Source organism: Coregonus lavaretus, assembly GCF_964263955.1.
Source record: "Coregonus lavaretus genome assembly, chromosome: 27".
In the NCBI taxonomy this organism is placed as follows: Eukaryota; Metazoa; Chordata; class Actinopteri; order Salmoniformes; family Salmonidae; genus Coregonus; species Coregonus lavaretus.
Genome location: NC_140014.1, coordinates 19,437,027 through 19,450,660, shown reverse-complemented (window position 1 = coordinate 19,450,660; position 13,634 = coordinate 19,437,027). Strand labels below are relative to the sequence as shown.

The 13,634-nt window shown below is 41.8% G+C and overlaps 1 protein-coding gene across 1 annotated transcript; it reads right to left on the bottom strand.

Moving 5' to 3' along the window:
• Positions 1–2,414: 2,414 nt before the first annotated feature.
• Positions 2,415–9,354, bottom strand: LOC311102327 (zinc finger and BTB domain-containing protein 18.2-like). The gene is made up of 2 exons (XM_084143631.1): positions 9,240–9,354; positions 2,415–7,898 (listed from the first exon to the last, which is right to left on the bottom strand). Exon 2 carries the CDS (start codon positions 7,882–7,884, stop codon positions 6,310–6,312), a length of 1,575 nt encoding a protein of 524 aa, XP_083999757.1. The 5' UTR covers positions 7,885–7,898; positions 9,240–9,354; the 3' UTR covers positions 2,415–6,309.
• Positions 9,355–13,634: the final 4,280 nt, after the last annotated feature.

The following is a 13,634-nucleotide window of genomic DNA, read 5'->3' as shown; positions in this document are numbered from 1 at the left end:
TGTAAGTAAGCATTTCACTGTAATGTCTGCACCTGTTGTATTCGGCGCATGTGGCCAATAACATTTGATTTGATTTGAAGTAATAAACGTGGGTCAAATCCTAGCCATCCTAGTAAACACATTGCAGAGTGTACATGCCTGTATGTCATCTGAAATAATTACTTGAAATATTCCATTAATTAAAAGGTGGATGCCAGAGCTGGGGGTCTTCTCCCTTTGCTCTCTCTCTACTCTGTAATGACATTATGTGTCTTAAAATGGGAATGTGCAGCTGTCAGGGTTTTCAACTCAACCCTACCTCTGGTACTCTAATGAAAAAGGTCACGGTTTGCCTTCTAAGACTGGCCTTCTTCTCCCCCTGGCATGTTTGGGGCCTTTGAGGAGTGGCCCACTGGCCAGACTTGGACATCAACTGCAGTGGGAGCGTGTGGCTTTGTCTTTCACCCATTCTTTTGGGGACCAGCTGTGCCCGGAGTGCGAGCGCCAAGCCCAATGATACTGCTGCTATAAATATGTGTCAGTGAGTGTGAGTAAGTGGCAGCTGTGCAGTGGACCAAGGACGAGTCACTCCAAACAAGGGAACCCCAGCATGAACTGAGCACCAGTGATATGTTTTATGTATACAACTGTCTAACTAATTCAATCCTTCATATATTCAACTTCTTAATGTAACTTATGTATTGTAGAAGAACTTGAATGTAGCCCAGTCAATTCTGTGAACAAATAACGAGCTTTAACTGAGAAACATTTTATCACAATGTTAAAACGGAGAAAGCCTTTCCACAACGTGTTTGTAAGTGAGTTAATTGTTACAGTCTCTCCATGAGAGCAATGTGATGGTGATTTTTCTGCGGGTGAAAAGAATGTGTCAATGCCGCAGATGAGTGTCTTGAGAATTGAGACTGGATGTTTGTACCAAGGTGTTTGTTGCTGTGCGTGAGTGTGTGTGTGCCCTTTTCAAGTCTGACCACCTGTCTTTTGTTAAGAAATAAATAAATAAATAAACATGGGCCACACCAGCTGTCCCTGGCAGTCCGTTCAGAGGTCAAGGGCTCCCACCGCTGGCCTTGTGAGGTGGTGGACACTTACAACTTACATCTCAACTTCCCCCAAGTTGGCCTCTAAACTTGGGAATAAATAAAAACAGTATTGTATAGGTCAAAAACCATCTAAATGTACCAGGCTTAAAGGTCCTGGAAAGGAATGTTTTAACTATTCTATCATTTAACTCGAGTACACATCACAGCCCTGACATCCAACAGTTAATCCTTATCACATGGCCCATACTTTCCATACTCAGGTTTGGTTCATGTAGATAGATAGAAATCTATATGTGATGGCCTAGTGCAGAAGTAACATGCTGATTGTGACGTGAATACCCTGAGAACTGAAGTAATGTTTACAGTGTGAGTGCCCTTATTTACTGTGAGGTACAGGAGGCCATTCATGGTGTTTATGAATTATCTTCGGAGGACATTGTTTTCTTTGTGCTGTGGATGGTTGGCCAGCAGCGTAGTGTCGTCTGTTTGTGCATAAAGTAAGTGCTCGGGAGTTGGAGCAGACAATGGGAGCAGCTGAGCTACTACCCACGCACACAATAGTGGTGGGATGAGGCCAAGGTTGGGGCGGTAGTTTGGGGGTGGGATGGGGGTGGGTGGATGCTGCCTTGTCAGTGCACCACAGAATGGGTGTGCTGGGTGGGGGAGGATTGTGGGAACTCCCAATTCATCCCTATTGGTAATGCATAGCAGAGCAGCTGGATTTCTTTAGATGTGCAGCGGGGGAATAATTAAGACCCCTCTGCAAAGAAAATGACCAGTGAATTGGCATGGAGATCCCCAATTACTCATGGAGTTTTTTGTTTGTTTGCTCACGTATGTAAATTAATCCAGAGTTTGCAGTTTACTTTCATTAAAGGAAATGGAAAGTGATTAATATAAGGATGAATAGCAATTGAAACTATTCATAGGTATTTTCTCTGCAGACTATTGGCAGCAACTCTGGAACAATGACATGCCACCGCTAAAGATCCTCTGTCCTTGGGTGCAGTTTATGGTTTCAATGGGACAGAGATGAAGACCCACAGCATTATCACATTGTGTTGTCTGTATACAGTCCTCTCACTACCCACAAACTGATCGGGTGTTGCTTTTGCGCATGCAACAATGAAGACTCTCCTTGACAATATCTAAAGGTCGATACTGGAAAAATCAAGTAAGTATTACTTCAATTTCCCATGAGAATGATTATATGGAGGAAAATCCTGTCTCAATTTAGTTTCAGATAATTTGGTATGACTGTCAGTAGAAATCAAAACACAGAATTGAACAACTAAATCACGAAGTGGCCAGAGCTGTGCAAATACACATGATGTTGAGAAAACACACAAGAAAGAAATCCACAAGAGTCACAGAAAAGTGTTCTGTTTAATCTATGCATAATCTTAATAAAGACCCTAACTCAAGATTGTCACATCTCCACAGCACGCACACACTGAAAACGCAAACAAAACACAAAAAAACATACAATTACAGATACAAATAAATTGCCTCAAGTTCTACACAATGTCAATTCTGCATTAGGTTGTCCCCTAATCTATAAACCACTAACACAGAAGCAATTGATTACTATAAAATATACCTTTCTTATTAAAAAATTATATTACATTCTAATGGCACTTCTAAAAATTCTATTAAAAAGATTTCCATTGACATCTAGTAGCGTCTTTCATTTTACAAATCAAAATTGTGAGTCAAATGTTGCACAAGAAACAATTCAATAAGTATTTCTCATGTTTATACACAATTTCACAGTCTTAACCTGCCAAAGACAAAATTCCAGTATTAAATGTAACCTAATACTCAGTTTTAGACTAAAATCCTACAGCATGAATTAGGAAAACGTAACCCAACGATCAGTAGCACCGGCATGAGTTTTCAAACGTCATAAATTAAATCTATATCTCAGTGTTTCACATTAAACATGACATCATATGGAACACAATTAGGTTAATTCCTAAACATGGACTTGGCTTAGAGCCAAACAAAAATAACTGCATTCCGTTTTCTTAACATTACATTGAATTCCAGATTAAAAACCTTTACAAATATTTCAAATCATTATTATTTAACAGTAGCAAACTTCAACAATCTCTAAAAGCAGCAGAAACAAATGAGCTTAGTTTACATTTTGATACCATGAAAAAAAACTGAACAGAAGTTTGTATGGTCATCACAGCAGCCTGTGGCAAATTTACAGTGTACAAAAAGGGCAACTCCATGTGCAACACTTGTCTGTGTCTGCAAGGCACATTCTGTGATGATCCTGGAGATATAAATAATGACTGAGAAAAACCAGCAACAGAGAAGATTTTACATCGTTTTCTAACCCTGTACAACTGCATGTGTACAGGAGAGAAAAACAAATCAATGTTTCAACTGCATCACGTAAGAAATGTTCCTTTCAAAAGAGTGAGGAAAAAATACGCTAATCTACATTCCTGTGTGTTTTGATTGAAATACCACACATTGTTAACACTACATGACATTTATCTGAAAACACACAGCTTCATGAAATATTGGGAAACTCATTCCAGGGGGAGGATGATGAAATGTGTATATAACTGGATGTTAATAAATACTACCTACATACTACCTTTCCTATTATAAAGTTCAGATTAATTAGTGTTGCAATACCTCATCTCAAACAGGTTCTTGAAATCAGGCAACACCAACACTTGAAGAGAAACCCTCTTACAATTAAAGAGAGATTGTGTTGATAAAGATGCTATGGAGTCGCTGTGGTATCCTCTCCACATAAAATAACAATGAAGCACTTATCTAATGCATGCTGGGAATTGAGGGCTGTTCTTTGATGCCTCCAGACAATGCACCTGTTTACTGTCTCCCGGGTCTCCCGTTGCTAAATGCATTTCTCGCATTCCAATGGCTCCATACAATACGAAAAGTGCAAAGAGAGACTCATGCTGCCTTTTTCCCCACAGTGAAAGCAGAGATGCAAAATGATCCCTTGAGAACTACCTGGGACAGGAGAACAATGGTCGTATTGTAGGATTTCTATAGATATTCTATATCATAATCGGTGTGTTTGGGCTTGTGAACAACTGCTTCCTCTAGTGGAACAGCAGTCAGCAGTATTATTCCCTGTTCTGATATGTAGTGAAGACATGGCCTATGAGACCTTAAATATGAAAAGGAAACCAAATTCACTGGAGTGAGACAGGAAAAGGAAGCCCAAATCAAGGGGGAGGGAAGACATGTGTTCTTGTAATAAAGAGAAACAACATTGATAAATATAATATATATTTACATTAAATATACAAATAGTAAGAAATAGCAGCCTAGACAATATCAGTGTTGAAACTATATGCATGCTCAAAACAAGTGCTTCGCTATGTTCGGTGAGACAAATCTTGAATCCTTAATTTAAGATTTCTGTGTAAGATACATTAACAGACCAATTCATTACAGTAATAGGATTTGCAGAAAGTAATAAAACGGCCCCAATACCAATGAAATAGTACCAAGATAGCAAGGCAAGACAAGTTTCGAGAAATTAGCTCATCTTTACAGATCACACCTAAAGTAAACCCTGAACCAAGTTAAACTAATAAATAATTATAATCAAGTCTTCTCAGGACAGATTAAACACATTTCTTGGACTTGTACTGCTACTCACCTTGTATGAATCCATTTGTATAGCATCAAAATGAACCCACCTACAATTAAATCCTTCCAACACATAACAGGCCCATGAAGTCAACATTCTGTCCAAGGACTCCGTCAAGCGAAGTTTCACCAAAGATTTCACTCAAACATTATCAGTAGTACTTCAACATTAACAGAAAAATAGATAGGATACAGTATAAGAGTAAATGCAAGGGGCGAAATAAACTCTCAGATTCAGGATTTTGGGCTACGAGTTCTGATGAACGAATAGTGTGGCAACAAGACATCCACAGTACACCATCTCCTCAAAGAAGCACTGAGGCACACAGAGTATAAATTTACCATCTCACCCACGCTCTGCCCTGTGTATCGGGGCATGTATCCAGCATTATTACATGGACAGCAATGGAATATGCACGTGGTTACCCTTTCTTTTACAGTGCCGAAATACAGAAAATTAACCCAGAAATTGAACTTACTAAATAGAAGTCAACAATTGTTAATCAATAAAGAGCTTGATTTACACCACATTTATTACATTTTTGTAAGTACACTGATTAATCAACTGGCATACAAGTGCCAAGGGCTATCACAGAGTGACCAAGTTATTTCCTGGTATTAATGCACTGTAAACGGAAAGTGCTAACCACGTTTCTGAAGGCCCACAGATTAGTTGTATTGATGGCACAAGGTCCTATGCTTGCCTGATAACAACAGGAGTGTCAAGAATTTCAGTAGGCACCAGTGTTACAGGCATTAGCTGCATTCTTTCACTTCATAGTAATTTCCACCCAAACTGTATGCATCATGCTAGAGTGTAAAGGTAATAATACAATTCACTTCTAATGTTCATACAGCAGCCTGATTCTAAGCAAGCTGTGATGAACATTAAAAGGCCAGTGCAGCAAAAAAGTAATTCCTTCAGGACAAGCTCCATTTTACTATGATATTAAAAACCCTTGCCACTCATCTTCTTTCTTTTAGTCCTCTATTCTAGGTAACATTATTTATGTGGTCTGCTTCATTCCTACCATAAAGAAAATTAAAATACTAGCTACCCCCCAAAATATTTTTTCAGTGCCTTGTGATATTTTTTCCTGTTAAGCAGGTAGACTAATAAATAAGGTTGGATTTAAAAAAGAAAATATATTGCTACTCTTGGACGTTTTTTGTTTCCCCTTCCCCATGTGCACTAATCAAATGTTGTTCATCCATTCAGGATATTGTGCTATAGATATATGTTTCTTTTAGCAGAATACTCTCTTCATCCAGCTCAGCAGTTTCGCAGTACCAAGACAGAAATAGACAAGTGCAACTGATTTGTCCACCTTTAACATACAGTATATCCAGCTTGAGTGGAAAAGCATTTTAGTCTTGTGCAACTAAATCATATAGGCCAATGACAAAGCCCAACATCTTTCCAGTGAAATCCAGTTTTGTGCATTCTAAAGTTGCTACAATTTCACTTAAGAAATGCCACAGAGTAGAATTCCAAAAGGATATGTCATTATTAATTTTTGAATATGTATAACTAGTACTGTACTAGAAAAGTATATGCAGTAGTACTCAGGGAGTGATAAGACGTTACTCTGTCTTATTTCATGGCACTGGTAAGAGGGGTTTATCCAATGGCAAGGGTCTTGACAAGGCCACAGTGGAACTTACGAATGTGGCGGTACAGATCCCCAGACTGGGTGAAGCGCCGCTCACACCACTTGCAGGCGTGAGGCTTCTCACGTGTGTGAACCACGGCATGCCGGCTCAAGTTATGAGAGTACTGGAAGCTCTTGCCGCACTGGCCACAGGTGTATGGCTTCTCGCCAGAGTGTGTGCGCTCATGCCGCTTCAGGGTGTACATGCAGGAGAAGGTCTTGCCACACTGTGAGCAGGTGGGAACAGAGCCTTCGGGGGAGAGCTTGGAGCGCGCCCCATCCTTCTCACGGAAGTGCGAGCTGAGGTGCAGTTGGAGCACATGGGGACTGGGGAACACTTTGCTGCAGAGTGGGCACACACACACCTGTTGCCCCGGGGGTAGGAGCACCCCACTGGAGGTGGAGATGTCCGAGGAGGCCAGGTCATCCTCCTCCTCACTGTCCGCAAGCAACCTCCCCCTCCTCTCCTCGCCCTCTCCGACTCTTGTGGCCTCCCTCCCCCCACAGCTCTCCCCCTCCTCCATCAGGTCTTCCTCCTGGGAGAGCAGGGCTGCCGTGGAGCCCTTGTTGCCTGGGAAGAGGGCAGTGAACCCTGTCACCACTGAGCTCCTGGCACTATTCCCAAAGCGCTGGCTCTCCGGGCTCATCGGCACACTGTCCTCCTGCTCTGACAGCAAGTCGTGTTCGTCTTTAACAAGTGGCTCAGTGCCCTGCTGCTGGCTGTCGAGGGCCAGCTGTCCCGAGACGTAGGAGGTGTGTAAGGGATCTCTGCTAGACAGTGGCTTGAAAGACAAATCCAGAGCGCAGTCCGTGTCATCTGAAGCCCGGGACCTCTGGGACAACGATACTGTGGAACTACTGACATCAGCATTTGTTTTTCCAGCTGTTTGGACGCAGGGCTCAGCCTCTGCTGACACATAATTGACACCTACAAGGTCCGGGGCCCTGCCAGGGTGACCATTTGCCTTCTGCCTGCTCTGTGCAGACCTATCACAATCTGTGACAGCCAGCCTGACTTTGCTGTTGTCCATGTCAAACTCCTCTCCCGGGGGGGCTCTCTGGGGCGGCTGCTGTGTCCGTGTCTGTCGCCGGCCTGGCCCTGGCTGCTTGCTGTGCAGCTCACTGTCTGAGGAGTTCTCCAGTGCTATCCCCTCGCTAACCTTCTCATCCGGGGAACACAGTTCCTTATCTTTCAGCTTGCTTTTGCACACTTTCACTATATCATACATGTGAAGGTAACTGGCCGCAGCCAGGACATCCTCCACTGGCAGAGTGTTGAATTCCAGCTTCCCCTCATACATAAATTCAAGGAGCTGACTGAAAGCCGGGGCTGTCACAATGTCACTGTTCAGATGCACAACGTCCCTTTTGTCTGGCTGGTCCCTGTAGAAGAGATGGAAGTACATGCTGCATGAGGCCAGCACGGCTCTGTGTGCTTTGAATCGCGCCTCCCCGACGAGAACAGTGCAGTCACAGAGGAAACCTTGGTGACGCTGCTGACTCAGGCACTGCAGCAACTGACGGCTATGGTCTGGGAACTCCATTCTTCCTTCATAACCTGATGAAAAACAGGAAAAACTGGATGTTGAATAAATGAAATGCAGCCATTTAGAGGGTGCCACAGAGAGTTAACAACTCATCTGGTGTTTGAGGCAACTACAAACAAAAGTAGCCCAACCCCAAAGGAAATGTACAGGGAAAATAATAAAACTTGCAGAAAATGACAAAGTGGTCTATCACTGCAAAGCAAACATTAGCAATTAAAATGGGAGACATCCACATACAGTTGTTTAAAAAAAAGTTAAAATCAGACTTAAATATAAGTGACATCGCCATTACAATATGGTCATATCGACTTCTTTACGCATCAATAGGCCTACTTAATCAATGTAAACATTTGTATATTATTCAGATTTCTTGATTAAAACTTGAACTGTCTGTTTTTCAGTGTTATCCAGTAGCTTAACATCTCCTACCTTTGTCTCCAGTGACCAACAGCAGTCCGATTAGTTGATCATTCGTTTTTGCGCTTCCCATGAAAATGCGGAAAGGACGGACGGGGCACAGTCGCACACACGCTTCCACACTGACAAAAACTATCTCTATTCGGCTGTTCGTGTTTACTGAACAATCATGAGGAACCGTTAATTTACCAAACACGCAAACATAGACGGTCAAAAACTCAGTCTTGTGGATATCAGCACTCGCCCATCGGGCAAGGTTAAGAAAAAAGCTAGGGAGAGTGAGTAAACTAGTGTTCTGTTCGCTAATTACACTGCAAGCTGTGGAGTCAGCTACTCTGACATCACCGCAATGGAAATGCTACCTCCAGCTGTGCTCCCCTTACCATATGTTAGCCTACTCTGAGTCGAGCTACGTACAAAAGAGAAACTTGTTTCAGAGGTTGCATCAGTACCAGCACTAAAATATTAAACTTTTTCCGACAATTCGTCTATTATTCAAGTAACAAAGAACACTTGACAACAGTCAATGTGGTTAACTTTATAACGCATCGTTGTTCCTTTTACGCACTGGCCAACCAGACGTTCTATTGGTGTAATAACATTTAAAGTTATTAAAATAGCAATGGACCAGACGAAAAGCACAAAAATCAATGTCCATATGAACTTTTAATTAGGCCTAACCTATAATAAACCGAACATACAACCATTTGCTTTACGCGCACTAGTTTGGCCTGTTTTAACGTAAGGAAAACTACAAGCAGAGGCAAGAACGCAGGAAGATAAGGCTACATGGTCGTAATGCATGGCTTGAAGCCTTTAAACAGCTAAGGAACTCAGCAACTGTCGCTGACCAATCCAACTGCGCTGCACGGAGGTAGCGCAGTGTATTATAACTTTCGGTTTCAACATTTTCATTGTTAAAACGCAATACTTACAGATATTTGCCAAGTCACCGTGTTTTCTAAATGTTCAGACGTCCTTTCATGATGTTCGGCCAGATGTTCACAGCTTCTCCTGTCGTTTCTTTAGCTCAATTCGACCCAAGCAGGCAAGCTGCACTCAGTGCTGTGTGTCAAGCAGGTTGTTAATGGACTAGTCTCGCGATAACGCCGACCACAATACGTTCTGTACTACTGCATGAACTCGCACAGAGGCAGCAAGTAGCAGTATTGCTTGATAACATCATTTGACCTAAATCCATCTCCCTTTTCTGGAATATGTCCACCTGGGAATTGATTGATGCTTTGAAAGACGTATGTGCTTAATATGTGCCAACCTTTTTGAGAAATGTATTTCTTGTCTTTAATGTAGGGACAGTTATGCTCCTGTTCTATATTTTTGAATCTGAGAATGAGTCAGAACAATACATTTGATAGGCTATTCCAACAGATATGTATTTTTATCTTGTTGGTACAATTTATATTGGATGGGGTGGAATTCCCTGGCCCCAGAATACATCTAACCATGAAGCTATTGCAACTTGCCATAACCCCAACTCTCTGTCACATCTATGAGAAAATAGACAGTTTGATCTTTTATTTTGGATTGATGGAACCTGTTCAATGAACATATTTATTTCTCAATGAGGAGTTGATCATAAGCAGAGCTGTAGTGGTAGAAGTGGGAATACTCTAATTTGGCAAAACATTTCCCAAACAACCCGCCTGGCGAAGGAAAGGCACCCTGTGTGAAACATTATATGACAAACAGTGACACACACTCTGAATTACATAAAATTATCAATCCCATATTGGTCTCTCACAGTCAGGACAACCCAAGCTATATTGTGTAAGTAGACCTGTTATTGAAATAGATTAATGAGACTGTCAACTGCATCAGAAATTCACAGGTTTCAGATTTTTCCACAAATGTTCAGGTTTTTAATAGAAAAACAACAAAATTGGATGTCCTAAATCCATAACAAGGCTTAAACCACATCAGGAGACCACTTTTGAGGTCTGGGAAAAATCTAAGAAATGTACATTTTTGAGTGTAGTTCCCTTTAATTCAACTGTGCAGGCACCTAGCACTGTTGTTTGGTTAGTGGTGTTTCTGTAGCACACATGAGATGGAGTTTGCAAACAAATGGCAACTGGATTGATGCAAATAATCATGATATCATTCTGCCAGGTAGGTTTAGGCTAATTTGTAGCTAGTTAACATTTAATTGAGAAGGTTTTTTTGGGGGAAAGCCTTTCCATCAACCAGTTACGCCTATCATTATATTTGCTATATTTTTTCTGTTCCTTCATTGTTTGAAACCTGGAAGTTTTACTTCATATTATGAGGCATGTCTTACCTTGCTTTAAAGTAGCCCATAGCCAAAATCCCACCATAGAAACGTGGAGGCAAATATTATATAAAGACTTCCTCATATGCGCTGTCCTGTTCTATTGGTTTTCAAATGAACTTTCTTTCATTGTCTAGCAGCCAAAGTCATTCTCCTAGTCATATTAGCAACCCATGATAGTTGTTGCATCTGTAGATCTTCCCTCTTTCAACATTTCAAATGGATATTTCCATCTCTGTCCATTTTAGTATGGTATTTTCTGGCAAATTGCATTTGGGAACATTTGAGTGTAGGCCTGCCGCTGTGTGCACATTTCTGCGCTTAAAATGTGAATAAATAATAGTTTATCAACATTTTAAGCTAAACATTTTGATCTGTTCCATCAGCTTTATTAATTGATACAGTGTATACCTCCACTACACTACTTTGACACGCATCATGAGGATTAAGAAGTGAGTATACTCAATGCCCACAAACAAAGTGGGCATACAGCATATACCTGCGTATACCCTTCACTACACCAATGATCATAAGGATTGGTTATTGAGAGAAATTAACATCAAAATATTTTGCAATGAGGCCCTTTATCTACTTCCCCAGAGTCAGATGAACGCTTATGTTATGTCTCTTCTTGCAGTCTGAAGGAAGTTGTAACTAGCGCTAGCACAATTGCTAACTAGCGTTAGCGCAATGACTGGAAGTCTATGGGTACAGTGAGGGGAAAAAAGTTTTTGATCCCCTGCTGATTTTGTACGTTTGCCCACTGACAAAGACATGATAAGTCTTTAATTTTAATGGTAGGTTTATTTGAACAGTGAGAGACAGAATAACAACAACAAAATCCAGAAAAACACATGTCAAAAATGTTATAAATTGATTCGCATTTTAATGAGGGAAATAAGTATTTGACCCCTCTGCAAAACATGACTTAGTACTTGGTGGCAAAACCCTTGTTGCCAATCACAGAGGTCAGACGTTTCTTGTAGTTGGCCACCAGGTTTGCACACATCTCAGGAGGGATTTTGTTCCACTCCTCTTTGCAGATCTTCTCCAAGTCATTGAGGTTTCGAGGCTGACGTTTGGCAACTCGAACCTTCAGCTCCCTCCACAGATTTTCTATGGGATTAAGGTCTGGAGACTGGCTAGGCCACTCCAGGACCTTAATGTGCTACTTCTTGAGCCACTAATTTGTTGCCTTGGCCATGTGTTTTGGGTCATTGTCATGCTGGAATACCCATCCACGACCCATTTTCAATGCCCTGGCTGAGGGAAGGAGGTTCTCACCCAAGATTTGACGGTACATGGCCCCGTCCATCGTCCCTTTGATGCGGTGAAGTTGTCCTGTCCCCTTAGCAGAAAAACATCCCCAAAGCATAATGTTTCCACCTCCATGTTTGACGGTGGGGATGGTGTTCTTGGGGTCATAGGCAGCATTCCTCCTCCTCCAAACACGGCAAGTTGAGTTGATGCCAAAGAGCTTGATTTTGGTCTCATCTGACCACAACACTTTCACCCAGTTCTCCTCTGAATCATTCAGATGTTCATTGGCAAACTTCAGACGGGCCTGTACATGTGCTTTGTTGAGCAGGGGGACCTTGCGGGCGCTGCAGGATTTCAGTCCTTCACGGCGTAGTGTGTTACCAATTGTTTTCTTGGTGACTATGGTCCCAGCTGCCTTGAGATCATTGACAAGATCCTCCCGTGTAGTTCTGGGCTGATTCCTCACCATTCTCATGATCATTGCAACTCCACGAGGTGAGATCTTGCATGGAGCCCCAGGCCGAGGGAGATTGACAGTTATTTTGTGTTTCTTCCATTTGCGAATAATCGCACCAACTGTTGTCACCTTCTCACCAAGCTGCTTGGCGATGGTCTTGTAACCCATTTCAGCCTTGAATCTTGTCCCTGACATCCTTGGAGAGCTATTTGGTCTTGGCCATGGTGGAGAGTTTGGAATCTGATTGATTGATTGCTTCTGTGGACAGGTGTCTTTTATACAGGTAACAAACTGAGATTAGGAGCACTCCCTTTAAGATTGTGCTCCTAATCTCAGCTCGTTACCTGTATAAAAGACACCTGGGAGCCAGAAATCTTTCTGATTGAGAGGGGATCAAATACTTATTTCCCTCATTAAAATGCAAATCAATTTATAACATTTTTGACATGCGTTTTTCTGGATTTTGTTGTTGTTATTGTTGTCTCTCACTGTTCAAATAAACCTACCATTAAAATTATAGACTGATAATTTCTTTGTCAGTGGGCAAACGTACAAAATCAGCAGGGGATCAAATACTTTTTTTCCCCTCACTGTAGCTGCTACACTTCCAGTCAGTGCTAACACTAGTTAGCATTGGCTCGCGGAACTACCTCTAACTTCCTTCATACTGGACACAGAAACATAAAAATGGTATCCATGAGTTCATCTGACTCTGGGGAATCCCATTTTATCCCTTTAATGGATTTCTAATTCCATATTTTCAAAATACATATGTTGACGTAAAGAAGTTTCTAATTCGTTGAACTTTTAAATTGCTGGAGTTTATAAAGCACAGTACAGATAAGGGCTTCAAGTTGCACCTGCTCATCTTGTGCCTCCCTCCCTACCCACCCTGCAACTGCTTCAGTCATCTTTGCCCTATGTTCCAGCTGTTGTGTGTTTTGAAGGGCCATTTGCGGCTACTCTCTGCCCGTTGATACAGAGGGGAATGAGCAATGTGACGAGAAATGGCAGGCACTGGTCAGAAGAGGCCACTGGTTAAAGATTCTTATCCAGTTACTGCTTTATTAAATTGTTAGTCTACCATTGACATTCAATCTATAATCACTTTGGCATCTTGTCCCAACCCTTTATGTGATTTATACCGTTCCATTTATTCAATTTCAGCCATTACAATTAGCCCGTCCCTCTATAGCTCCTCCCACCAGCCTCCTCTGGACCATTGGCAGCCCCTGGGTTCCTGGCCACACAGATGCAGGCAGCAATCGGTAAAGGATGGATGGTGTGTGTTTATGGGGTGAAACAAAGCAGTGGTGGTGCCCA

Excerpts from the sequence above, each read along its gene's own strand:
- LOC311102327 (XM_084143631.1), bottom strand. The coding sequence starts at position 7,884 with ATGGAGTTCCCAGACCATAGCCGTCAGTTGCTGCAGTGCCTGAGTCAG.